Source organism: Argentina anserina, chromosome 3 (genome assembly GCF_933775445.1).
Source record: "Argentina anserina chromosome 3, drPotAnse1.1, whole genome shotgun sequence".
In the NCBI taxonomy this organism is placed as follows: Eukaryota; Viridiplantae; Streptophyta; class Magnoliopsida; order Rosales; family Rosaceae; genus Argentina; species Argentina anserina.
The window spans coordinates 32,477,815-32,505,694 of record NC_065874.1 but is presented as its reverse complement, the minus strand read 5'-3'; the positions used below and the strand labels follow the sequence as shown (position 1 = coordinate 32,505,694).

The 27,880-nt window shown below is 39.2% G+C and overlaps 3 protein-coding genes and 1 pseudogene across 5 annotated transcripts in view; 1 reads left to right on the top strand and 3 right to left on the bottom strand.

Annotated features, from left to right (window-relative positions):
* Positions 1-27,880, bottom strand: part of LOC126788705 (bifunctional bis(5'-adenosyl)-triphosphatase/adenylylsulfatase FHIT-like) — a 71,709-nt gene that overhangs the window by 43,082 nt on the left and 747 nt on the right. For 2 of the 3 annotated variants that reach the window (XR_007671410.1, XR_007671409.1), the window contains exons 3-5: positions 27,317-27,463; positions 26,670-26,768; positions 26,404-26,572 (exon numbers count right to left, since the gene is read on the bottom strand). Coding sequence is in view for 1 of the 3 variants with exons in the window: in XM_050514722.1 (XP_050370679.1) it covers positions 26,456-26,572; positions 26,670-26,768; positions 27,317-27,463 (363 nt within the window). In the remaining 2 variants the exon portion in view is untranslated. Of the gene's footprint in view, positions 1-26,094; positions 26,573-26,669; positions 26,769-27,316; positions 27,464-27,880 lie in introns of those variants that run through there. The other variant, XM_050514722.1, reaches the window with a different exon arrangement.
* On the bottom strand, positions 143-7,918 carry LOC126788697 (uncharacterized). The gene is made up of 20 exons (XM_050514712.1): positions 7,820-7,918; positions 7,591-7,703; positions 7,410-7,485; positions 7,180-7,322; positions 6,897-6,983; positions 6,540-6,623; positions 5,910-6,117; positions 5,077-5,162; positions 4,685-4,916; positions 4,332-4,455; positions 3,962-4,098; positions 3,594-3,702; positions 2,871-2,913; positions 2,566-2,737; positions 1,960-2,030; positions 1,775-1,868; positions 1,355-1,570; positions 1,061-1,270; positions 477-869; positions 143-397 (listed from the first exon to the last, which is right to left on the bottom strand). Exons 1-20 carry the CDS (start codon positions 7,844-7,846, stop codon positions 272-274), a joined length of 2,751 nt encoding a protein of 916 aa, XP_050370669.1. The 5' UTR covers positions 7,847-7,918; the 3' UTR covers positions 143-271.
* Positions 8,401-9,392, top strand: LOC126787523 (FH protein interacting protein FIP2-like; annotated as a pseudogene).
* Positions 23,766-25,945, bottom strand: LOC126788706 (bifunctional bis(5'-adenosyl)-triphosphatase/adenylylsulfatase FHIT-like). The gene is made up of 5 exons (XM_050514723.1): positions 25,826-25,945; positions 25,617-25,727; positions 24,845-24,991; positions 24,253-24,321; positions 23,766-24,142 (listed from the first exon to the last, which is right to left on the bottom strand). Exons 2-5 carry the CDS (start codon positions 25,725-25,727, stop codon positions 24,026-24,028), a joined length of 444 nt encoding a protein of 147 aa, XP_050370680.1. The 5' UTR covers positions 25,826-25,945; the 3' UTR covers positions 23,766-24,025.

The window sequence follows — 27,880 nt, the reverse complement described above, 5'->3', positions numbered from 1 at the left end:
CTCATCTGTACATAGGCACTTGTTAGAGTCCTAACATGTGAGGTAGACTATCGTGCTTCCTTTGGTTCCTTATGCAAATCTTCAAGTCAAAGTTGCAAGATTTGACAGAAAAATAAAGCCACAGCTATACCAAATCAAATGAAAGAGCAGAACAAAACTACATAGAAATAGCCACTTTTGACATCTGACTAATGCATTGGTCATCATCATTCATCAACACTACAGTAATAAACATGAACCCCATTTCCCCATATTTACAGCTTCTATAAACTTACATAACGAAATACTTGGTGTTCTTCCGGTATATAACAAAGTCACTTTCCAGGGAATTGATGAGTTCGATGACAGATTCTTCTCCAAATCCATTGAAGTGCTCCAAAATCTCCGCAAGAGTAACCTGCAAAGCATCCACACTTAGAAAATTTTACCATCTTAATGAAGTTTAAGGTCGATATAGCTTTTTATAGCGGACTTACTCCATCTTTGGTATTAAGCCAATCCAAAACAGAGTTCTCAGTAGCTTTCAGAGTAGATTGATCCTCCTCGGGACTACCGAGTTTTTGACGTTTCTTTGAGATCAAGTCCTCAAAATGTACTTCAGGTAGCTCCAAACCTTTATGTCCATTGAACGGGAGGGAAGCTGTTTCTGTATCTTTATCCAAGCTGCAAGCTTGTAAATCTTGGCCCGAGGTATTAACTACACGAGATTCTACCATGGGGGAAGCCAAACTAGCACTTGGTAACAATTCAGCTTCCTTGTTGAGAAGTTGATCAGCTAATCCTGCATTGTGGTGGTCAGATGGAGTCCCATCCAGCGAGATCCCACACTTTTCCATTGTCAGGAAAGCCTTGATGTGTGCATAACTTATCTGGCATAGTAAAAAAAAATCAATCATATGAAATTCTGAAAAATATAACTTCACTAATATATAAAAAAAAATTATTCCCATACAATCAAAAGAATTCAAGTACAGGGCAAACAGGAAAAAACATGCAACTCAGCATGTAAATCTCCAGTATGAAACAAAAACTCTCAGCACAAGGCAAAAGTAAAACTCACATCTTCTGGTAATTCGTCTTTGATAGGCTTTAACTTTTCTCTAGAGCCAACCTTTGAAATGGCAGACTGAATATCTGATATAACTTTTTGTGTCAGTCCAACCTCATTGCTTAATCTGACCCAATCAATTGCAAATCCTTCTTGAGCAGCTTCCATCAGATATTCTTGAACAGTCTGCTCCTTAATAGGAGCAGCTCTACCAGGGAAATTCTATAATTAAAGTAAGTCGTGTAAGAACCAAAACATGACACCAAGATAAGTCAATCAAAAGATGGTCAATGTTGAAAAACATACAGCAATTTTCTGAATTGAGAGACCATCTTCATGCCACATTCTCCAAGCTTCAAACTTTGCCGGTGTTAACTTTCTCTGCTGGTGGTTGGGTACTGGATATACTTTTTTCAGGATTGCAGTTTGTACGGGTGCCTCTCCATCCAACGAAAGCTTTAGTCCTTCTGATAGATGCCGAATGATTTGAAGAAAATGATTACCGTGTGCCACTACAAGGTGCTACAAATATGTATAAAGTTGATGATTAGCCCTCATAGTTTAACGTAAAAGTAAAAAAAGCAGGAAGGACCATATAATCCAATGCATGCAAGGAATTGATATATTAAAAATTGAAAAGTCAGGAACGCAGTTAAGAAATTATTAGCCATTGTATTGGAGATGTAATATATACAGGAAGCTTGATTATGGTCCTACTAGACATACCTGGTTGACCCCGTCAATGTTAGCTAACCTTGCTCTGGTTGATGGCCTAGTTAAAGCAATTTTTTTGATTGCTTGATCACCACAAATAGCATATCTGCAAAGAGGAAACTTTGGATGATTATTAATCTTTAATCGCAACTCCTTACTGAAATAATTGACTAAATGATTTTGAATTGGTATAGTACGGAGCGGTTCCAAGGCTTCTTGCAAGCTTCCTTCTCTCTTCCAGAAGTGCGTGATACAGTTGCTTCTCAGCCTATTAGAAAACACATGAACAAAAGTAAAAAATGGATTAATGATTAAGAATGATCAAATCATAGAATGGAGAGACGGAAAATGTTACATTAAATAAGGCCTCTAGATTTCCTAAATAAGCTAGAGATCAAACAAAAAACAGTTTCACTTTCAATTATACAGTATCTTGTAGTCCAGTTAACGTTCGTACGCAACTTTTAAAGGAAGTTGAATACAGGGAAAGAGCAGGGAGGAATCAAAGCAGGTGCTTTGCTGCAATTGATAAATTAAACAAGTAGTAATTGACAATTAACAGTCACAGTTACTTTTTGGCCTCAAATGGCCAATAAGAATTCATTTACGATATGGTCAAACTGAGAGTTGGCAGTAGAAAATCAAAAGATTACTGTTGAAGGAGGGTGGAGTTGTGAAATGATCCAATGGCAACCTTTTCCATTTCCACACACAAAGTGAATCTATCTCACTAGTTGGAAAGTACAAGGATGAAGAAATTGAATAGTTGAGATGAATGAATAAAGCACACCCAACTTACTAACCTCTGAAAAACCTTCGCATTCAAGAGTAGACAAACTTTTGATTTCACCAACTGCACCTGATGTACTATTATTGTCCTCATCATCTAACATTTCACTGGTCACTGGCAAGACTAGAGGTGGTTGATGATCAGGTCCGGCAGAATTTAGAAATTGCTCACCTTTCCCACTGACACTGGGGCATAGAAAACAGAAGTTTTTTTTTTTATCATGTTGAGGTTTTATGAAACAAAATTTTTATTCCAAAGAAGAAAACATGATCCCAAATGGAATCACTGTAAAGTTTAAAAAACAAAAGGACAGCTTACCTTACAGTTCTGTATATATCAGATATTGTCTCCGTCAAATAACCTGTGGAAAGCAACAACTTTCAGTCTAGGATGCACGGGTACGGGACACAGATACGGATACGGCATGACACGGGGTACGTTATTTTCTAAAATGTAGTGTTTTGGATATGTTTTGTAAAATAATATTATATATATATATATTAAATTCTAAAATTTGATCAAACAAACAATCAGAACACCTAAATCTCATCAATTTTACAATAAACATAAGTTCATGAATTAAATACTTAATAAGTTCAAGCAAAACAAAACAATACGGCTGAGGGAGGGAGGGTATTATATTTAAGTTTTATTTACGTGACAATGAAAATCATAACCCCAAAACGTATTCAAAACATACTCTGACCGTATCCACAGAGTTGACATATACTACATAGTTTGAGTGCGTATTTTCAGTTTTATATACGTATATGCAGCGTATCCGTATCTGATACGGATACGATACAAGCATTCACTTTTCTGGACGTATCCGTGCATCATAGCTTTCAGTCATAAATCAACCACTGAATTATATTCTTAAATGAAAAAGAGCATTTATAGTTCACTATGGCACAATTGATAATTGTAAATGTCCAATGGTTACATCATGGCACTTTCGTCATCCTAAGACCAGCCGATAGAATCTCTGTCATGCATGTATTATATAGTTCACTACATATTCAAAATGCTTTGCTACCATACCAGAAGAGATTAATTGGTAAGCAAGTGCTTTCCACCAATTTGCTGAATAGTCTTTCCCAAGTCCATGCAGTGGAAGCTTGTCATATTGGGCATCAATTATCTTTTTTGCCTGTATGCCACAGTGAACATCCGTGCAGAGACACATAACCACATAGAATTTGGAAAAGACCTCAGTTGAAAAAGGATGAACGTTTAAACAAGAACTACAAAATTGGGAGCTCTTAATAGAAAAACTTTAACTAATGAGAACTGTACAAAACTGTGCCAAACTGCCAATCAACAGAGTTTCAGTAATTCTTAGAAGGCGAGAAATATTGAAATTTTTTTTGGTCAATATGTTATGGATCCTTGGTCATATAAAAACTTACCCGAGAGCCACGAAGAATATCTACAGGCATATTCAGACCCCATTTACCCCGACATGATTGAATGCAAGCCATTAGAAGAAATGCCTCTCTAGACATGTCCCGCTCCTTCTTTGAGGAAATACAATTATCACAATTACCTACAAAGAAGGTGATACAGAATTATGTGTTACATATTAAGTTGATAGACAATTTGCAGAGGAACACTAATGCATATGTGGCTCTAAACTCTGAACAATTTACACCCGTTATACCATATTAATTCAAACAGCTAGTGTCGAAAGGCAATACCCCAAATGCGAAATGAGAGTCCAATGCAAATATTAAAAGGGAGTTGAACCCAGGGAATTTAATAGAAAAATCAAAAACAAACCACATTTATTAGATGGAAAGATTTCACCGAAATGGCCAAGCAAGAACTTCCTTCTGCAAGCTGTTGATAAGCAATATTGTTGTGCAGCCATCAATGACTCTACAACAGCTCTTCGTTGAGTTTCCTGGGGAATAACAGCATGTATAAGCTCATTGACAACAGATCTTTTCAATCATTAATGGAACTTACATCTACTTGCCCACTAGGATAGAACCAACTAGGCCCTTCCTCCTTTCAGATAAGCAACTAGTTAGAAATTTCCAACTCAAAGTAAATTAGGGTGCATCATGACAATCGGAGGGCAACTAACTACAAGGAAGTTTAATAACAGATCTTCACAACAAGGGACTTACTGTTTGACACTCTCCAGCATAAAAGTCAGCTTTCGTGAAGTCGCTTCTTGTATAATAGAGCCAGCATACAGAAGCCATACCATCTCTACCACATCGTCCACTTTCCTGGTAATATGACTCCAAACTCTTCGGGCAGCCATAGTGAATTACTTGTCTTATGTTTGGCTTATCAATACCCATTCCAAAAGCGATAGTAGCAACCATGACATCTAGTTCATCTCTTATAAATAATCTATGAAAAATCAACAAAAAGCTCGGTGAGTATACAAGAATGAGTTAAGTTTAATGCAATGCAAACAGAAAGGGAAGGGTGCAGTGCTCAACAGTTGCAGTAATAACTCAGGGACATTTATGAATGCTAGTCTAATTACACATGGACTAGAGGTTAGAACCTATGGGATTCAGCACGAGCTTTGTTACCCATCTGGCCATGGTAGATTCCCGCCTTTATGCCCACCTCCTTCAGTGAATTGAATACCTAGTACAATAGAGACAAAATAATCTCTTTAAAGAAAATGAAAAATTATGTCCTTAGACAAGATACATGTAGTAACATAACACAACATCGACAAAATTCTACAGAAACATGAGATGATGTGGGCTAAAAGATGCCTAACAATAATTACATTTAGAGGCGATAGTTCTATAGCTACAAAGATGTTGGACATTTTGGCTTCATGAATTCCACGCTAAGTTATTACTTACTAGTTACATGGCAGAGCCTTATTTTGAGGAAACTTCTCTATTCTAATTAACACATGCTTGTTCATGAAGTTATTATTGGTTTTGAATACCCTGTCAAGAAGACATGATATCCCATATTGTAGTCAAACTATGTTGGATTGTTACAAAATAGTACTTGGTAGACCCTTGCATGAACATAAGTACCCAGTAAACCTGTTGCATAAACAGAGTAGTACTCTGCAGATTTTAGAGTACCATGTCTATAACTATAAGGTCGACTAAGTATTATTTATTTCCATAGAGCTAACTCAATTAAGCTGTCTTCCTATGAACCACCCCTTGTTTGTTACATTAGAATCATACCCAAGACAATAAGAGATACACTATTATCACATCCCTCAGGGAGTTGAACTTATGCTCAGTCATAAGGTGCAGTCTTGAACAATAGACAATTAAGGAACCTTGATGACTGTTTCCGGATACAGCTATCCCATACTAAGTGTGTAAATCAATCATAGAATTAAGCAGATAAGGAATGCACCTGATCAACGTCTTTAATTGTTGTGCAGTATATTATAGTTGAACCATCTGTGCGTACAAATTTGGAAACTTCTTGAACCAGCTCATGAACAAATGACTGAGTCCGATTGACTAACTTGACACCATAGAACAGATTTCCACGATCAAATGAGCCTATTTTGACATATGGGTTTTCCATCTTTAAAGAACTAACAATGTCCATCCGAACCCTGGCACAATAAATGTAAGACTTACCAACACAAAATTAAACTTGAAAAGAAACTAATGCGGATAGCAAAGAGTGTCTAGTCTAAGATTACCATTGGACAGTTAAAAGGCATATGTAACATTATGAAGATTGTCTAAGGGTCAATACTATTACCCTCCAAGCTCAGAACATATCACTACTATGATTACTATAATTAAACAGTAGCTCAATTTCTATGGTTGTCCTGCTGAGCAAAGTTCTGAAAGGATTTCTGTCATGACATATTTAACTTTTCTGAGAAAATATGTTGCTCTTTTGTTCACAGTACCACTTTATTTTGCTTAATGTCCTCAGCATTCCACCAATAAAACATCACTTATATTTCCTTCAGAAAAGCAATAAACAAAAATGAGGTGATAATGTGAAATAGACGAAAAACCTTACTTTTCAGTAGCAGTTGCAGTTAACCCAATAAATGGGACACCAACAAGAATGCCACGTAACTTGTCCAATTGCTTGTATTCCACCCTGTAGAGACAACAAATAGAAATCACCAGGGGACGACAACAGAAACAATAAATACACATGAAACAAAGTCCACAATGGAGCTGTAGGAAATGACCAAAAACACACTCTCCTAAGAATGACATTATTAGTAAAATGGAAAGTTCGGAAACAGTAAACTAGCTCTTTAGCCACCTCCAAAAGTAAAGGAAACAAACTAAAGTAAGAAGGATCCCCAGATAATAAACTCTTAAAGATCACACACCCTAATGTTCATAACGATATAGTAACAATAACCTGAAATCATGGCCCCACTCGGATATGCAGTGTGCTTCATCAACAGCAAACAAGCAGATCCCAGCCCTTAGTAATTTGGACCAGAAGCTGCAAAGAAAATTATAACAAAGATACTAATTCCTGTAAGTAAACAGAACTAGCAAAAAAGAACATGATATCGGATATCATTATAAGTTGTAACCATTACTTCGATCTAGCAATAAAATCATCATGCAATATCATGAGAATGATAATCCCACTCCCAGCTTATGTTTGTAAAATGTAATAGTCCTTGTTAAATTACCTGAGAGGAATCCCACATGCCTTTTCAGGGGTCATGTACAAGATATCAAATTGACCACTCTCGGCTCGGCTCTGAACACTGCTATCAGTTTGACTACTACCCATATATTCAGCTCTGATCCCTCTTTGTTTCAAAGACATCACCTTTACATCAAAATTAAACACATATTACTGACATGCAATCTGGGTCTCATTGATAACTAATCAAAAACACCAAGAAAGCTAGTTCACCTGATCTTGCATTAAGGATATAAGAGGGCTGACAACCACACCAGTCTTTCCAACAACCAAAGGAGGCACTTGATAACTGAAACCCAAATTAAATAACTTTCAAGCTCTTAACTTTGCATAATGAAATCAACCCAATATTCCAAAACAGTGAAGATCAAATTTAGAGGGGAGAACACTTTACCACAAAGACTTGCCACTTCCAGTGGCCATGACAATTAAAGAGTCCCTTCCATGTATGATTTTCTCAATCACTTCCTCTTGGTATGGCCGAAACGAAGAAAACCCAAAATATTGCTGTGACCCAAAACACGAAAATGAAGAAATGAGAGTTGATCTAACATACCCAACAAACAAATTGATGTAAAAATCGAAACTTTAATCTATGAAAGTGAAGAGGATGCTTTTGTCACCTTGAGAATGGCCTGCGTAGATTGCATTTTGAGGTTTCTGGCTGTTGAGAACTTGAGATGGTCTGTAAAGTTTGGGGCTTTGGGGAACAACGGTTTGAGTTCTTTGATGCTTTGAGGGTTTCTGTAAATATAAATGGAGGAATATATGAGTTGATTAAGATATTTATCTGGAAAAAGGCAAACTTCTCCCGCCATTTTTAGACCGAAACCTCATTGGTACATAGGTGGGTCTGGCCCAAACACTTGGGTCACTTGGTACTCTTAGCTCCTTTAATCCGAAATTACCAAATCCCGAATGGTTCTGAACTTATGATGACTTATTAATGAAAATTCTATTAGAAACCAAGTTAAATTAGGAATTCCTAGAACAAGTTGTATTCTCCTTGAATCAAAGTTGGCATACCGTAGGAATCCTAGATCAATTAAGATCAAGATTTTGCTCTATATAAGCATGTTCATTAGATTACGCGTTTTAGAAGAAGACCCCTAACAATACTGGATTTTCTTATAACTTTTTGGAGAAACTGTTGTCTCGTTGCGCTTCCAGCATCACTTACATTCCCATCTTCGAGTTTCAAGCAATGAACTCTGAGTCTGATTCCTCCTCTTTTGTTTGCCTCAATGTAGGAGGAAATTTTGCACTCATATCAATACTTTGACTCAGAGTGACCCTAATTCTAAGCTTGCTGCAATGTTTAGTACCGGGGATCATTCCTTGTGTAAAGATGAAAAGGGATATGTTTATATCGACAGAGATGGTGAATCTTTTACATACATTTTCAATTGGTTGAGGGAGATTGTAGTGTTCCTACGTTAGAATATTCTAAGTACTCACAACTCCTAAAGGAGGCCGAGTTTTTTCAGCTTGAAGGGCTTGCAAGTGGTATTCATCTCTTGCTAATGGCTAAGAAGGAGAAAGAGCTGGGTACGTACAGATTTAACACGTCGTGATATCATCAAGTACATACTCCATAAGGAGCATTATTCGCCTGACCCGAAGTTTAGAGGTGTAAATCTTTCTGGCCTTGATCTTTCTGGATTGGAGCTGACTGGAATAAACTTTGGCTATGGATGTATGAAAAATGTGTGCTTTGCACAAGCAGATCTTTCAAACTCAGGTTTTGACCATGTCGATGCTGAAGGTGCTAACTTTAACAATGCACGTTTGGTGAGTTCTATATTTAAAGAGGCAAATTTGGAAGGAGCTACCTTTAACAATGCACAAATACAGTCGTCGTTTGAAAAGGCAAATCTCAATGGAGCTACCTTTAACAATGCACATTTGGTAGATTCTTTGTTTGTAGAGGCAAATCTTGAAGGAGCTAACTTTAACTATGCAAACTTCGGAAGGTCGGGTAGGACTATCTTTCATATAGCAAATCTTCAAGGATCTACATTTAAGGAGGCGAATTCGGGAAGTTCTTGTTTTGCTGAGACAAATCTTCGAGGAGCTAACTTTAACTATGCGAATCTGGGAAGCTCTCAGTTTATAGAGCCAGATCTTGAAGGAGCTTCTGCAGTGGGTGTTGAATCTGATGACACCGGAGAACATGCCGTTTTTTTCAGCCTGTAGATCAGCCCACATCAGAGAAACGTTGTTGGTAGGGATAGAATGAGGTGAATTTTAGCGATATCTTTTATCCTTTTCTTGCTTCTTTATTCAAATGCTATATTTTCTTGTTTCTTCAATATACACCAGTCGTATAGAACGACTCATTCTCATGTACGTACGTATTATCCTTCATTCACTTCTCGTTCTTCTTTTATTTCTAGTATTCATATGTCAGCTACTACGTACGTCTAGCATTTTCCAGAAAACTAACAATTCTTATGTAAGAGAATGATTGAATTAGCTTGATAAGCGGAAGACCGGAAGCATTAAGACATTTTTTCGTCGAATGAATATTGTCATGCGCCCTAATGACCCGTTTGCTGGTTTTGTTCTCAGTTTGCATTGCCACAATTCCCACGTTATTAATTAATATTGGCAGCCATGGCATTCCATCAATTTCAGCTATATTTCGCTAGATATAAAGATATATAAGTGTTACCTGTAGCTGGCATGGTTGGTTATGCAATTCGCTGGGTTACGTACAATAATGATGTGAATGCTGATGGAGTTGGGGACTTGATGGGAACCTAGTTGCCCTTTTAGTTGTAGCTATTGGGAGTCCAACAAAGAGTTGTTTTAGGGCTCGTTTACGGCGGGCTGGACTGAGTTATATTATGTTTTATAAAAATAGCGGGTCGGGCTGGAAATATACAAAAAGTTTAAGATCCAAGCCCCACCTGTATAAAGTGGGTCTTGTGGGCTTTTACAGGCCAGGCCAAATAGCCCACCGTGAATCCAACCGGACGGGAGGCTCATCCCCACGCGGCCACACCTAAATGAGTTCATTGAAATAAAAACCACGAGATACAATTGTACGTAATGAGGTGTCATGAGGGCACCATATAAGCATACATCAGTTCAAAGTCATTTCCAATTACTACATAGATGTTTGAACAAAATATTTATTTTCCAGTTACATATGAGTGGAAGATTATAACTCATTAAGATAATAATAATATCAAAGTGCTACAAACAAAAAAATAATTTGTTTGTACTATAACCCCCATATATATTATGAACATGATAAATAAATAAATATATATATATATATATATGAGTAACACTCACTGAATGCTTTGAAAATGAAACGTATGTTCAACTTCAGAATTTAAGATTACTCAAAATAATATTGTATTTTGAAATTCAAAAAAAATTCAAATAAAATTTAGATTCACACATTCATGTATGTTAATATGCTATACATGTAATGTACCAAACCATCCTTAATCAATATATTAGAATCTATCTTATTACATATTATATATATATATATATCTTATCTTGTGTTTAATTTTTTTCTATATGTATTGTGTGTACCTAATTAGCATCGCACACAAGATCATCTTCTTTTTTTAGAAAATTGACTATAATCAATATTGACTACTACAAATATGTATTATTCCAAATATGCATTAGTTACATTCGTCACTACTTTGAAATTTTATTCTTGCTTTTTTTTTTAATTTTTTAACTACGGGTAATTTACTTGATTAATATAAATATATACTGATATTTATTATAGCAATATTATTTTATATATAAATATTTATTATTCAGTATATTAGCATAATATATAATGATATTATTTGTATATAACTATATGTCTATATATCATATATTTACGGGATTTTGCGGACCGGGCCAGGCGGGCTTTTACGGGCCGGGCTCGACGGGTTGGGCCGGGTTTCTCACCCCTAAATTAAGCCCGACCCTCTACTCACTGGGTCGGGACTATAATAGGCTTTTATGCGGGCCGGGTTTAAGGCCCATTAACCCACTTGATCTGATGGCTTAATGATGAGACCTAAGTTGTTTACCTTGCTTACCATTAGTTATAACTTATAACTTATAATCTCCGATCATAATAGGAGACCTTACATGCATTTACGAGATAAATAATTTGAAAAGCAACTTCAAGCGGTGCTGACCGATAAAAGGGAGGATGCAAATTGCAGGTTCGAAGTTGTTCCAAAAAGGATGTCCCCTCCCAGCCTTGCCAATTGTGTTCTAGTTAGTTCCCAAAATGGAAAGCGGGCTAATCCCCGATAATATTTTGGATTGGGCTGCAGCCCAAGTAGCCTACGACGTGGATCTGCCACAGTGTTGGAGTTTACCCAAATATCCAAAAGAAATGTAATTGCAAATTTTAACTAGCTAGGAGTTTGTTGAGAAAGAAAGAAAAAAAATGTAATTATGGGTGTCTTGGAGACTCATTGTGTTTGGCTATATAACCGAAGTAGTTTACAACGTGGATCTGCCATAATGTTGAAATTAAATTTAAGTCTTTCTATTGAGAATCAATAAGTTGGACTTTTTTGTTTCACCCTTTTTCTAACACACATGTCTACATTTCAACAGTTTAATTTTATTGGAAGATTTCATCCAAATTGAAAACTGTTAGGATATTTATAAATATGAAATATCATTAATAAAAAAATTTCCAACTTAGTAACCCTTGCTAATAAATTTCTACCTTCTTAAAAAAACAAATTTCTACCTTTTTGTTTTAAGAGGTGTTTTTTCAATAATGACTATTAGTTGATGACATTCTAATCAATGGTTTACGATTACATTATGAACTTACAGATGATTACTTAAAATTTCTAGGTTATTATGAGATTCTTGGTCACTCTTTTACTAGTAAAAAAATAAAACTTGGTCACACTTTGTGACGGTTACTTATTCTTTTTGTCATTTCTAGTCAAATCCTCTTCAATCTCCTTTTCACATTTTATGATCCACATTTACACGACTAAACGACTTCACTTTTAGTTATTGTATGTATTGTGTGGAGATTCTTTTGTATATTCACGTCTTACGGTTAGATTACATTTTTTACCTCACTTTTAACTCTTAAACTCTTACAGTTAGATTAACCCCTAAACACATACCTAAAAAGATTGAGTCCTTTGAATACTCCATATTTCTTTATTGATATGAATTCTTGTTTGGTCAGATCGACATTCAACTAGAGTAGAATCTCCTCGATTTCATTCTTCCAGCCAGGCAAGTGATAGTAACCAGCTTCATGTGTTAGTTGAGTATACATCTAGCTTATAAAACAGCAAGACTTCTGGTTCTCAACCAATTCAAAACATAGCTAAACAACTTGCCATATTTGTCGATTATCACGCACCCCTTCTCCTTATGGAGCTCGAACTTTCTGTTAAAGATGACATCAAGCACAGACCCCGGCTGCCTCCTCAGGGTATCTACTGTTGTGGAGAACTTTCTACCTCCCACATTCAAATGCACCCACATGCACCCATTGTGGACTATCAGCTTCCATCTTAACATATTCATTGTTGGATCAATCAACATATTCATTACCATAACATTTCTAGATATATGAGAATCAAAATGATAATGGAAGATTGCAATGATCTTATATTGTCGCAACAACATTTATTCTTCATTCTTTGGGTTTTTCAAATGCAGCAACACTTGCAATCGTTAGGGCAAACACAATCATCTTTCATCTTGATTTTCTCATAATCGTTGGGACAAACACAATTACATTAAGATGATGTTCATTGTTGGAATTAGTTCAACCTAACGGATGAGCTTATAAATAACACTAAAACAAAACCATAAATATAAGAATTAAATAACAATAAAAATATTACATCGATCTTATGTTAGCACATTTGTTTTGGCAAAAATCACAATCCATTGGGCAACAACATTCAACTTTCATCTTCATTTTTTTCTCAAATGCATGTGACAATCATTTTGTTCTCTTACCCATCATGCAATTATGGTAGTTGCTTTAAATTGATTTCAATTAGTTCACCATTGAATGCATGTGAATGAGCCAATCCGTGATTCTAAGCCACCAATCTTTAGAAATCTTTGGTAACAAAGGTTGTTTGATAAAGAATTGAAATCTGAAAAAGTCAATCATTAAAAGATGACATCAATCATTATTACTACCACGAACGATTATTATCAATTCCTTAACAATATGAATATGTCACACATGGACAAAACATACATGAGCTTTAAGTTTTGTAACCTCAACAATTGTCCTCATATGAAAAAAGCAAGAATTGGTTCATTGAAGATATGCTTCTTGATGAACGTTAGAGATAATCAATTGATCATATCAACTGTATTGAGTGCAACAAAATAATCAATGGAAGATCAATATGATTTTTTTTGTTATTCAATTTTAGTAGATTCAGTTTTGTTACTTAATTTGTATTGCCTCTTTATTTATTTATTTTCAAATTCAAGTGTCTCCAGACCATCCATCTAAATATGGAAGATCAATATTTTTTTTGTTATTCAATTTTAGTAGATTCAGTTTTGTTACTTAATTTTTATTGCCTCTTTATTTATTTATTTTCAAATTCAAGTGTCTCTAGACCATCCATCTAAATATGGAAGATCAATATTTTCTTTTTTGTTATTCAATTTTAGTAGATTCAGTTTTGTTACTTAATTTGTATTGCCTCTTTATTTATTTATTTTCAAATTCATGTGTCTCCAGACCATCCATCTAAATATGGAAAAAATTCGAAGATGTAAGTTTAATAAAATACTAGAAACAATTTAATAGGTAATGGCTCTGAGCAATGCCCCTCTTCGGTGATGGAAGCACCATATTAGTTGCAGGATTCTCGGGAATATTGTGTTCAAATGTTTTGATAATATGGCTCAACATTGTTGGAGTCAAGCAAAGACACCTCAACACTATTTGATTGACAAAAACCTCATTTACATACTCAACAACCCAAACAATTACTGTGGCCATTTTGCTCAAACAATTAAACCTCACTTCATAATTTAGTTTTCTCAATCAATAATTGTACTTGGTTCTTTGGACGCTCCCTCATTGCTAGTTTGCCTAGCTATTTGCAATAGGTTGAAAGTGCCAAAAAAAGATTTATAAACTCGCTCAACAAACATATAAAGTTTGCGATCTTGAGTCTCCCACCGAAATTGATTACAAAAGGGGGCAATGTATATGGTGGTATGGTATATTGGGTGGTGTAATTTGCTTGGACACAAATGGTATCAAGAGTTGAATTCAATCGTTGAGTGGCGTGCATAGTTAGAATTTTAATTTATGTCAAGAGATAGAAGCATGTCATAAGGTGCGCTATGAAATTCCAAGTGTATCTCTAAGCGTGAGTACATGCTGGCAGTTTCCAACTGATTTCTCATCAATTTTAAGTTTTTCATATATTTTACACAACTATATCCGACATGCTTGGACCTAGAAAGACTATGCATAGATAACCCCTATTTGTGTGGTCCTATCTAACTTATTATGTTGCTTGAAATCCAATTCCCTACAACACACCTGAAACAAACTCTTAGAAAGCTGGCGGGCATGGCAATCAAATCACAACTAGCGATGCAACCAAATCAGGTGTAGAATTCGCTTTCCTTAAAATCCAAAAACCATGACAAACGCTACCTTGAGGTAATTGAATTTCTCACCGTGAAAACAAAGAAGGAGACAAGAGAAGAAAACATACGGTTGATATATCAAAATTGAAAACAGAGTTTAATACCTTCTTTATGAGAGAAAGCCAAATGAAATATCATGACAACATAGGTAAAACCACTAGCTAGTTTAGGTATTATGAGAATATGAAAAGTCAAAGACACAACTTCTTTATCAAAACAATTTATTCTTTTCCCCAAAAATTCAAAAGAATTTGATAGTCTAAACAAATAGTGTTGATTAAGTTTTTCTATTAGGATTTAAATTGTATTATAATATATTATTTTCTCTTAACCATGGTTAGGCTAGTTAAACAAAATGACATGGTATAAATTTAGAAAGTGGAAAAAATTTGGGCGGTCAGTAAATTTGCTTCTTTCAATTGATGGTTATGTAAACTTATAATCGGTCACTCACTCTTAATATCTATGTAGCACAGAAACGTGAAGGCACTTGCATTTCCCGTTTCCGAAACAGAACCACGATGAAACCACTTCGGAAGCGTTCTTAAGCGCCGAAATCGCGATTTCGAAAAGAAAAAAAAACAGGTTTTGGAAGCACTATGGAAGCACGATTCCGAAATGAAAGCGTATCGACGACTATAATTTAGGAAGCACGAGGTTTTTCTGTCTTTTTCTAAACAAATAAAGGACTAAACCTACTTCAGTCAAGTCATTTAACTCATTTCGACCTCCGCTCGAAACAAATGAGAATGAAGATATTGTTTAAATAGTATTGTATTTATTATATTTGTGTTGATCGAATGTAGAACACTAAGTTATTCAACTTATTTGAGTTACTCGAACTAAAAATTTGTGTTCCGGGAGAATTACTATTCTACCCTTGTGTGTGTCTTAGCCTAATAGGTTTCCTGTTAGGAGATAGATTAGCATCTCCGTAGTAGATTAGGACTCCGAATCCTACGGGATTGTGGTGTTGTAAATGCCTATATATAGGCCCCCATATCATTCAATAATATACAAGTATTTCATCCTCGAACACGTTATCAGCACGAAGCCCTAAAACCCTGAATCTTTTAGAGCCTTCCGAAATTTTTTTTCTCTTCTTCCCTCCGCCGCAGCCCCTGCCTGCCCTCGCAGCCCCTGCCCCTCGCAAGCCCCGCAGCCCTGCAGCTCCGCAGCCCTGCCCGCAGCCCTGCTGCTCGCCGCTCGCCGCATTCGCCGCTCGCCGTTCGCCGCATTCGCCGCTCGCCGTTCGCCGCTCGCCGTTCGCCGCATTCGCCGCTCGCCGTTCGCCGCATTCGCCGCTCGCCGTTCGCCGCATTCGCCGCTCGCCGTTCGCCGCATTCGCCGCTCGCCGTTCGCCGCATTCGCCGCTCGCCGTTCGCCGCATTCGCCGCTTGCCGCTCGCCGCATTCGCCGCTCGCCGCACTCGCCGCATTCGCCGCTCGCCGCACTCGCCGCTCGCCGCATTCGCCGCTCGCCGCATTCGCCGCTCGCCGCACTCGCCGCTCGCCGCACCTGCTGCTCGCCTCAAAGCATTCAAAATTGCTCCTCCCGCATATTCACGCAAGAGACGTGAAAGTCACAAGCAAGGACTTCGCTCAAGAGAAGCTACTCCCGTATACTACAAACCTTCCAAGGTAAATTTTTATAAACGTTCCCGCTTTTGAACGTATAGATATATTATATCGGGCGCTATTAGCCTTCTTCTTGTCTTAATTCTGGTCTTTCTTATAACGCCGATGAGACTATAGAGGGATGGGTTTCCCCTCTTGGTCGATGTTTTCTGTGTGACGGTCCTGGGGGAGTCACGATTGTTTTGAGAGGGAAGTTAATCGATTTTCGTGTGGTCGCCTGAGTGCACCGCTGTTTTGGGTGCGATCATGAGTATCGCCGCTTGCATCGATTTTTCTTGTGACCATATACGTCACCCCTTCTAATTCTTATTATACTTAAATCTAATCGATTCCGTATTCGTGTTTGTAGATGTCATCGCCATCTCGACCGGAATTTGGCCTTCTTGATCTAGAAGGAAAGGAATACCACCGCTGGGTTTCCGATATGGAACTCGCGTTTGAGAGCCGAGGGATTGAAGGCATGTTTGCCGACCCTCCTGCTGATTTCCCACCTATGGCTAAGACTCAGACTCTCATCTTTATGAGACGTCACATCCATGCAACTCTCAAGAGGCAATACTTGAACGTAAAAGATCCTAAAGAATTATGGGACAAACTACGCTTGCGGTACAACAACGTTCATGATAAGCTTCTTCCTGAATTGACCGTTAGATGGGATAACATCCGTCTATTGGACTATAAAAGAGTGGATGAGTTCAATCAGGATATGCTATGCTTGCAATCCGATCTTGGCACCGTTGGTGTCATTAAGACCGACCTAGATCTTCTCAATAAGACATTGGACACGTTTCCAATCAACTATGAGGTTCAAGCTCATACGTACCGCACTCATGTAGAAGAAGGGAAGATCCGGTCTTTTGCCGACTTAATGGCACTCTTAGCTAAGAAGGAGAGACATTCTGAGATTCTCCTCAACAACAACAATAGACCTGTTGGCACTAAAAGAATTTCTACGCCACAGTCTAACTATGGGAAAGCTCCTAAGCAAAAGAATCAATCAAGGAACGCTCCATATCAGCACCAAAATAACAACTCTCGTGGTGGGAGGCAACAAGGCCGATCTCGGCCTCAGTCCAATACATGGACCCGTGATGGTGGCGGCGCCGCACCCTCAGGGGGAGGCCGTCCCCGTCCCACACTCCAAGGAGGCCGTGCACCTCCTAATGCCTCCACTTCCGGTAATGGCAAGTCTCCATGCTTCAAATGTGGCTCCTTTAAGCACTTTAATCGCGATTGTCGCGCTAGCAAAGAGATGATCAAGGCTTACTCCGCCTACAAGAAGTTTCTACAACCCGAATCGAATCATGTGGATGAGGACCATGAGATCGAGACTCACCATATCTCCATGAAACCCGAGCCCCTTGCTTCTAAAGCCAGGCCTCCGGTTGCTACCATGGATACTCCCGACTTTGATTAGTCGTTTTAGCTTCTTTAGCTTTATGATTCAAGTATCGTTATGGCCGACCGCCATTGTTATTTTCATTGACTTTGTAATAGTCTTTTGATTTTGGAATTAGAAGTTTATGTGTGATGTATTAAAGATTGGCATTCAATAAAATTTCTCATTTCTTGCTTACAAGACGATCTCTTTGAGAATTTTATTTATCCGACACTTAGCATGATGATCAACGTGTGCAACTCACGTGGTTTTTAAATTGGACGCTTTTTGGGTCACATGGGACCCCAATAGCACTACATTGTGAATTTGGAACTTAAAATTCGGAAAACGAACCTCGGAACGTCGAAAAACGATGTCGTTTTGCCTTGGCCGGCCCCGGTTACTATTCCGGCGTTTCCGGCACGTTTTGCCGGCGTATTCGCCGTCTTCCGGCCATTTCCCGGCGTTTCCGGCACCGCCACTCGGCTCCTGCCGGCGTCCCCTGTCGGACCTGAAGTCCCGGCCTCCATACCGGCCAGTTTCGACAGCCGCCGGCCGGTTTTTCCGGCAATAGGTGCCGCCGGTTTTCCACCGAGTTTTTCGACGATTTTTTTTTCGTCGTTTTCTCGTGTTTCTTCCGGCATATTGCAGCAGCCCCTGCTGCCACGTTTTCCTCGCCCAAAATTCACCCGGTTTTGAGTTCTTTTGACATGGTTTTCCGGTTTGTTTTTCCGGTTTTCTCCAAGTCCGTTATATGCACTCACCGGTACTCTTTGTGTGTGTTTCCACACCATTTTTGGATGGTTTATACCACCCTCGTTTACTGTTTGGTATTTCACTGCTTCAATACCATGATTTCCAACTCTTTAGTTGAAGAATGTAGTACTATTGCCATGTGATACATTCGATGGGATCGACCTTCGTTCCGATTCCCTTTCTTACAATATCCTACGGCGTATTGTATAGAATTGTTCCCGTGTCGCTGACTCTCTTAATTGTCATTTTGTAGATGTCCCGCGGTGAAATCGAATGTCTAGCTGATTGCGGAACCACCCACACTGTCCTACGGCACAGGCAGTTGTTCACGGATCTAGTGTTTTCGACTTCTTCGATGACTACAATGATTGGCTCGAAATCCATCATTCAAGGAAGAGGCACTGCTTCTTTCATGTTGCCTAATGGTACGACTCTTAACGTCGTAGACGCTCTTTATGCGCCGAAGTCTCCCCGCACCTTGCTAAGTTTTAAGGACATACGTGCCAATGATTTTCACCTCGATACTTATGTTGAGAATGGAGAGGAATATCTTTGCGTTACCTCTGAGAAAGCAGGCCATCGCCGCATCTTAGAGAAGATGAAGAGTCTTGGGAATGGTTTGTATCTTACTTCCATTCGGATCTTTGAATCATATGCGGTTGAACGCAACTTTTGTGATTCGGACTCTTATATGCTTTGGCATGCCCGTCTCGGGCACCCTGGACGTGATATGATGATTAGAATTCTTAAGAATTCACATGGTCATCCATTTTTCAAGTCCCGGAAGCGATTGGAGGATCACCTCACCCGTGCTCCGCACGGTGAGGCCGAGCATGCCTCACTCGGCAGCTCCACGGCTTTCATGCCGTCGGTGGCGGCATCCCCTCCTTCACAGGAGCTTGTGATGCCTCCCGTGCTTTCACATGCCTCCATGGCAATTTCTGATGCCCATCGCTCGTTTTGCAAAGCTTGTTCTCTTGCTAAATTTCAAGGAAGTCCTTCTTTTGCAAAGGCTTCAACCGAGAACATTCCATTCTTACAACGTATCCAAGGTGACATTTGTGGACCTATTCAACCAGAATGCGGACCTTTTCGATATTTTATGGTATTGGTTGATGCATCGACGCGTTGGTCACACGTCACATTGCTATCCACAAGGAATGCTGCATTTGCTAAGTTATTAGTTGAGATCATCAAACTTCGGGCTCACCACCCCGATTATACTATCAAATCCATTCGTTTGGATAATGCTGGAGAATTCACCTCCAAAACTTTTGATGATTACTGCATGTCTATTGGGATCGAAGTTGAACATCCCGTTCCTCATGTTCATTCACAGAACGGTCTAGCAGAGGCTACCATCAAGCGTATTCAGCTTGTTGCTCGGGCAATGGTTATGGGTACTAACCTGCCGGTCTCTGCGTGGGGATATGCAGTGTTGCATGCAGCGACACTTATTCGTTTCCGACCCGCGGCTAACCAAGCGTTTAGTGCGTACCAGATGGTAACTGGTTACGAACCCAATATTTCACACTTACGCATCTTTGGTTGCGCCGTTTATGTGCCTATTACGCCTCCGCTGCGTACTAAGATGGGTCCTCAGAGACGATTAGGTATCTATGTTGGCTATAATTCCCCAACGATTGTCCGCTACTTAGAACCAACCACCGGAGATCTCTTTACTGCAAGATTTGCAGATTGTCACTTTGATGAGACATGCTTCCCGTCGTTAGGGGGAGATGGGAATGTTATCATTCCAAATGAACGTCAGGAATTGACGTGGTGTGTCCCCACTATGTCTCATTATGATCCCCGCACTGCTCAAAGTGAGTTAGAAGTGCAACGCATTATCGACCTCCAGAAAGTCGCGGATTCGATGCCTGACGGCTTTGTAGATATTGCTAAAGTGACGAGATCAAACATACCCGCTATGAACATACCGGCACGGTTGGATGTCCCGAAATACGGGCGTGGAAGACAAGCTCCTGGACCTAGCAACGTTGGCACCACCCCTGACAGTGGGACGGAGGCCGACGGCGGCACCACCGTACGCCGTGGTGTTGCCGGCGCCCCTTGTGGCGACGATGCTGAGATGGCCCAGCATGGAGCAGCTTCGGCCTCGGCTCCTCAAAGAAAAAGGGGGAGACCGATAAACTCTAGGGATTCAAAACCTAGAAAGAAGCGAATGACTAAGGCACAGCGCGTCATCAACGATGAATCACCATCGTATGAAGTTGTCTCTGATTACAGCTATGTCCATGAATCAACTCAAGTGTTTCCGTGGGACGCTATGGAACCTTGTTTGATGCCAGAGAACAACGAAATCTCAGTGAACTACACAAGTGAGCAGTCGGTCCGAAACCGAGCCACCACATGCATTGATGACGTTTTCGCTTATTCCGTCGCACTTGAGATCATATCTGAAGACGACGTTGAACCTCGCTCTGTAGCTGAATGCGAACGCAGAGCAGATTGGCCGAAGTGGAAGGAAGCAATCCAAGCAGAACTTGACTCATTAGCGAAGCGAGAAGTCTTCGGAAAGGTTGAATTGACTCCAAGAGATGTCAAACCTGTTGGACATAAATGGGTCTTCGTTCGTAAGTGTAATGAGATGAACGAGATCGTGCGTTATAAGGAAAGACTCGTGGCGCAAGGATTCTCACAACGACCTGGTATTGACTATGAAGAGACTTATTCTCCTGTTATGGACATCATTACCTTCCGCTACCTTATTAGTCTGGTAGTGTCCGAAAGACTAAACATGCAGCTTATGGATGTGGTCACAGCTTATCTCTATGGGGATCTTGACGCAGAGATATACATGAAAGCTCCTGAGGGACTACCTTTACCTCCATCAAGTGCCTCCAGACCACGGAGTGCTCATGCAGTCAGATTACGTCGTTCGTTGTACGGGTTAAAGCAATCCGGAAGAATGTGGTACAATCGGTTGCATCAATACTTGGTGAGAAGGGGTTACAAGAATGATGAACTATGCCCATGCGTGTTCATACGAAAGACAAATTCCGGATTCGTCATCGTTGCGGTCTACGTTGATGACATGAACATAATCGGTACTCTTGATGAGATTGAAGAGACCGTGTCTTATTTGAAGTCGGAATTTGAGATGAAAGACCTAGGGAGGACGAAATTCTGTCTCGGCCTTGAGCTTGTGCATAGGGCCGACGGCATCTTAGTGCATCAGTCAAATTACACGCAGAAGATGCTTCGACGTTTCAATATGGATCTATGCAGTCCATTGTCTACTCCCATGGTCGTCCGAAGTCTAGATATCAAGAAGGATCCCTTCCGTCCTAAAGAGGATGATGAAGACGTTCTTGGTATTGAAGTTCCATACCTTAGTGCGATTGGGGCACTATTGTATCTTGCTCAATGCACTAGACCGGACATATCTTTCGCAGTGAACTTATTGGCTAGATTTAGCTCCGCACCTACGCTACGTCATTGGAATGGAATCAAGCATTTGTTTCGATACTTGAAAGGTTCCCTTGACATGGAATTGTTCTACCCCTATTGCAGAGAGAACACCGCCACGGTATCTCCCCACACCACCGCCGTCACCGACCCCGGCCTTGCCGCCGTACGCCGCAGCGACGCCGCCGGCCGCCATGGCGTGGAGACCGTGCGCGGTGCCGAGAGCAGCCACCGGTCCCGTGCAGCTCTTTCCCCCGATGCAAAGACTCCAAACAACTTGTTAGTTGGTTATGCCGACGCAGGGTACCTCTCTGACCCTCACAAGGCTCGTTCTCAAACCGGTTATGTGTTTACCATTGGGAATACGGCGATATCTTGGAGATCCACAAAGCAATCTCTTGTTGCTACTTCTTCGAATCACGCGGAGATCATCGCTCTCCATGAAGCAGTGAAAGAATGTGTTTGGCTACGATCACTTGTTCGCCATATTCGTGATTCTTGTGGATTAGTCTCTACAACTGATCAACCTACGCGCATTTATGAAGATAATGCTGCTTGCATAGAGCAGACGAAGTTAGGTTTCATCAAGGGAGACAACACCAAGCATATTTCGCCTAAGTTCTTCTACAATGTTCAACAACAGAAGTTCTTGAATGTTCAGATCAATCAAGTGAGTTCAGAATCCAATGTTGCGGATTTGTTCACCAAGTCTTTGCCTAAATCTACTTTTGTGAAACATGTGAAGAGCATTGGCATGCGTCGCTTATCGGAACACTAGAGTTTGGTAGACTTCAGGGGGAGTCTACATCACATGTTAAGATCCTTAAGTAGTTGGTGCGTTGTGCTCTTTTTCCCTTCGATCAAGCTTTTGTTTTACCCAAGAGGTTTTTGTTTTGCTTGACAAGGTTTTTACCGAGGCAACGATGTGTGCACCATGCAACCTAGGCATGCGACACAAGGGGGAGTGTTCCGGGAGAATTACTATTCTACCCTTGTGTGTGTCTTAGCCTAATAGGTTTCCTGTTAGGAGATAGATTAGCATCTCCGTAGTAGATTAGGACTCCGAATCCTACGGGATTGTGGTGTTGTAAATGCCTATATATAGGCCCCCATATCATTCAATAATATACAAGTATTTCATCCTCGAACAGTTATTATTTTATTTATTTTTGAATTATATATATATATATATATATTATGACGTTTCCAAAACATACCTGCTTACAAAACAATTGGAAAAAAAACATTTCCACATTTCCGTACATTTCGCTTTTGCATGCAGTTTAGCTTAATATGCATAGGATATTAAGAGCTGAAGTGCCTTTATAAACTGAATTTCTTCTGTCATAAGATCTTTTTGTGGAATTCAGCTAAGATATTCTTCTTGAATCTTGTGTTTCTGCCTATTTCACGTCAAACACTGAGGAAGACGCTGAAATCGACTCAATAACCGTAAAACAATGGAAAAATGCTCTCTGGATTTCTAGAAGTAATGGAGAGAGACAAGGTTAAAATTGGGGCATATACTCATTAATATCATCAAATTTTGTGCTCTTATCAACTTCAATAGCGAAATATGAGTTATTTCATATAAAGCGCTCCTGTCTCAAGCTCTGATCATAATTTGAAGTGCTGGTTCATCTAGAATCCAAGATGCCACGCCGGAATAAAGATTTGTGTGATATACATGTATCGGGTCGAAGCAATTCATGGTTGATGTGAATTATTTATAATCACTTCCTCTTATTCCACCCTGTAGAGTCCACATTAACTGGAGGTAAATTGGATATAGAAGGAAAGAACAAAAATTCTTGTAATCAGTGATAGCTGATCATCCCAGCACACTGGAGGTGAATTGGATTTTAGGAATTCAGTTACTTAAGGCTAAGGTTTCTGATGCCATTGTGTAGTGTGTACTCTCTGTGGAGTTTGTCGAGCAGCGCAAGTAAGAGAATGAACTTCACCATTGCATTTCACAAGAAGAGCTTTCTGTATTCATCTGCTTCTTGGGTCATTTCCTCCAGGCTTCTGTCCTTCCTCTCCTTTTCCGAGTCAAGCTTCTTCTTTAATTTCTTCTCCTTTTCATCGAGCTATACCATTTATGATATATGGCATATCATCAGTAAACGCCCGAGGCAAAAAAGCATAGGCATTTTGGAGGTGTTTATTATAAAAACTGAAGTAGAAATCCCCAACTTACTGCATCATCTTTGCGTGGAAGGATATGGATATGAACATGGGGTACAGTCTGCCCTGCTTGGGGACCATCCTACAGTTCAAACAAATGATGCAGACAAGCAGTTACCTTCAGAGTACACAAATCCATCATATCAAGGAGTCACAAAGTTACAAAGCTATTGTGTCTGAGCATGAACCAAAGGAATATCTATTTGGTCTCAGAAACATCACAAAAATTGTTCCAATCGAATACCATCAAAAAGGCAGATTGCACAGTAATCTAAATGAAAAGGTTATTGCTTGATCAGATAAAAGAGAGAAGTTAAAAAGCTTTGAAGCATGATCACAAAAGAAGGCATGACACAACACATGTGGTGTTGAATTTACACACTGAAACAGTTGCAGTGAAAATGATCCGATTATTAAGGCAAATCTTCTCCTTATTTTCTGTGTAAAGTGCGCGAGCCAGATTATGTATATAATGTATCGGCTGTTGGCTTAGTGAAATGTGACAACAGTAACAGACATCCAGGGAGAAATAACTCAATCAAAACAAACAGAAGGAACAATCACATTTTGTAATCAAAACTCAAAAGGGTTAGCTTCTTAATTACTTGAATCCCAAATGTTAGAGATGTTGCTTTGTGGTAGCTCTCAAGCCGACTGCCAATCTTGTGCGCTGTGATCCAAAGATCAGTGGTCTCATCAACAGTGAGATCAGCAAACCGCTTCACTTCACGCCTTGGGATAATCAGCACATGTACATGATGTCAAGATCAAACACATTGAACAACTCACCAATTCAAGTTCATGGTTGCACATAAAACTGGATACAAATATAGATGCAGGCAAAACTACAGAGGCTTAATCCAAATAACGCAAAATGGACAAGCATGCTAGTGCGAGTATATAAACAGATATGGTATCCACGATCATGTTTCCAATACGCATGTACACATATCTATAGATCCTTTGCAAAAGATCTACCCATTATGTGCTTATGTATTCCAACTACTAGTCCATAAGTTGCTTACATTTCAATGTTATAGGAGTGTTATAGGGAGAAGAAATCTTTTACTTTGATACTGAATATGCATACTCACAAATCCATTCTGTCAATTAGTTCAATCCATATATTCCATTCTTCACAAGCTACACAAATCACGAACTGAGAAAATTCCCAACTGTCATATGCAAAACAAAGCCTTGACTGAACAGAAGTTCAGACCAAAAACAAAAGGATATGACCTGCAGATTAAAAAGGGAAATGGGTCATCAAGTTTGCAACTTGATTCTTCTAAATATTATAAGGATCTTCATGTTTTCAACTTTATACTCATTTGAGTTATTTCTATGTTCCAAGAAGAGTAAAAGAGCTAGAACGGTACCAGGAACGATAGGGCGCAGATTAACCAACGCATACGATAAATTAGTGCTGTAAAACACTTCCCTGTTGTCCTTTTTGTACGGCCCGAATGTATAGGACTCCAAAGCCATCTGTGTTCAGTTTTGCAGCAAAAAACAACCCGTATCAGAATGGATCAAATCCAGAAACAAGATCAATAAGAAAAAGGAAGAGTTAGAATGGAAATTACCTAGGTAGAGGTGGTGGAGGAGAAAGGAGTATGGATGATGCCTCTGCCTCAAGACGAGCGTGAAATGAGCACGCAGCCCACTGAAATATCCTGTACTAATTCTTTGTTTTGTACTAATCTTTAACTTTTTTTTACTAATTTCTTCTTGAATTCCAATATAATATGATGTAAATAAATCAAGCAGTCATAAAAAATTCATTTTTGATTATAATTTATGACATCCACCGGATATGATCCCAATGACTATTCAGCAGCTAAAAGTCTAAAACTCATAGAACACCCACCCAACCAACTACGTAAAGCAAGCTTATTGGAAGTGTTTGATCTGAGGAGTCAAGGAGACCCTGCTCCACCAATTTTGAGATGATCAACAGTTCGGCAACATAAACCACAAGCTAAACTGTCTATCTAACGAGCGAATCCAATGGTAAAGCACAAATGATACAGGAAAACTCCTGCTCTCATTCACTGACTAAACAAACAATAATTAACCACCCGAGCACACTGGAGGTAAAATTGGTAATAAGACAGTACAAATTACAGAACAATTTCCTACAGTAATTTTTCTGAAGCTTCAATCTGGGGTATAGCGGGCAGCGCAAGTTAGAGTAGGAACTTTCCATCTGCATTCTACAGGAAAAGCTTTCTGTATTCTTCTGCTTCTTGTGCCATTTCCTCAAGAGCTCTGTCCTTTCTCTCCTTATCTAAGTCAAGCTTCTGCTTCAATTCCTTCTCCTTTTCATCGAGCTAAAACATTTGTAGCATGTGATTAGTCAAAACTCGGGGCGAAAACATAGGAATCTGGATGTGCTGATAAAAACTCAAATATATTTCGCCAACTTACCACATCATAAATGTCATCATTGTTCTCAAAGTCACCACCTTTGCGGGGAAGTATATGGATATGAACATGAGGTACAGTCTGCCCAGCTTGGGGACCATCCTAGGGTTCAAACAAGCAATGCAGTTAGCTTCAGGGACACAAGACCATCATATCAAGCAGTCACAGAATTTCAGAGCTATTGTATGAGCATGCACCCTATGGAATATCTCTTCAAACTCCAAAAGATCAACAAACTGTTCCATTTGAACCACAGAAGAGGCAGAGGGCACACTCCCAAATAATCACGCAAAGATATAATATTGCTATTGCTTGATCAGATGCAAGAGAAAAAGCTTAAAGAAAGTTTTGAAATATGATCACAAAAGAATGGCATAAAATATCATGTAGAATTGCAATCTACATGCACGCTTACATAAATAGAATAGCATCACTAAAACAGTTACAGTGAAAAAGATACAATGATTCCGATCCCTCAGAATATTTACTGTGTCTATGAGCAGAAACAGATTTTGCTTATAATGTATCACAAGTTCACTTAGTCAACCAGTGGTGAGAGCAACAGATATCCACGGCATAATAACAGAATCAAACCTGATCAAATGGAAGAAACTAACAAAAAATTTAACGGAAAAGACTTGGTTGCTTACTTGAATCGTAAGTGTTAGAGATGTTGCTTTGTGGTAGCTCTCAAGCCGACTGCCAATCTTTTGTGCTGTGATCCAAAGATCACTGGTCTCATCAACAGTGAGATCAACAAAGCGCTTCACTTCACGCCTTGGGCAGACGAGCACATGTACATGATGTCAAGTCAAACACATTTGAACAAATTACCAATTTAATTACATGTTTCACATAGAATTGCATCACATTATCATGCAAAAGAGGCTTGATCCTATATCCTAATACCTCAGAATTGATATGTATGCTAGTGCAAGCATGTAAACACATGAGATATGCAAGATCATGTCTCCAATAAACAATACACACCTACCAATCCTGTACCAGTATGTGCTCAAGTGTTGCAACTACCCACTAACCAGTATTTGTGTACAATTTATTGTAAAAAGAACACCCAATTTTAAGCATAGTGAGGAACCCAGAACCCTATTCTTCGATAATAGATATGCATACAGAATCACTTCAGAAATGTAATCCGATCAATCAAGAAGTTCAACTCATTCACTTTAAAAGCAACACAAATGCACTAAAAT

Coding starts and splice junctions, on each gene's coding strand:
- LOC126788697 (XM_050514712.1), bottom strand. CDS start 7,846: ATGCAATCTACGCAGGCCATTCTCAAG. Junction 4,456..4,684: donor ATGCTGGAGAGTGTCAAACA/GTAAGTCCCTTG, acceptor GTTATTCCCCAG/GAAACTCAACGAAGAGCTGT. Junction 870..1,060: donor AAGACGAATTACCAGAAGAT/GTGAGTTTTACT, acceptor TTACTATGCCAG/ATAAGTTATGCACACATCAA.
- LOC126788706 (XM_050514723.1), bottom strand. CDS start 25,727: ATGGCTTTGGAGTCCTATACATTCGGGCCGTACAAAAAGGACAACAGG. Junction 24,992..25,616: donor TGCGCCCTATCGTTCCTGGT/ACCGTTCTAGCT, acceptor TGACATCATGTA/CATGTGCTGATTATCCCAAG. Junction 24,143..24,252: donor TTCCACGCAAAGATGATGCA/GTAAGTTGGGGA, acceptor TAAATGGTATAG/CTCGATGAAAAGGAGAAGAA.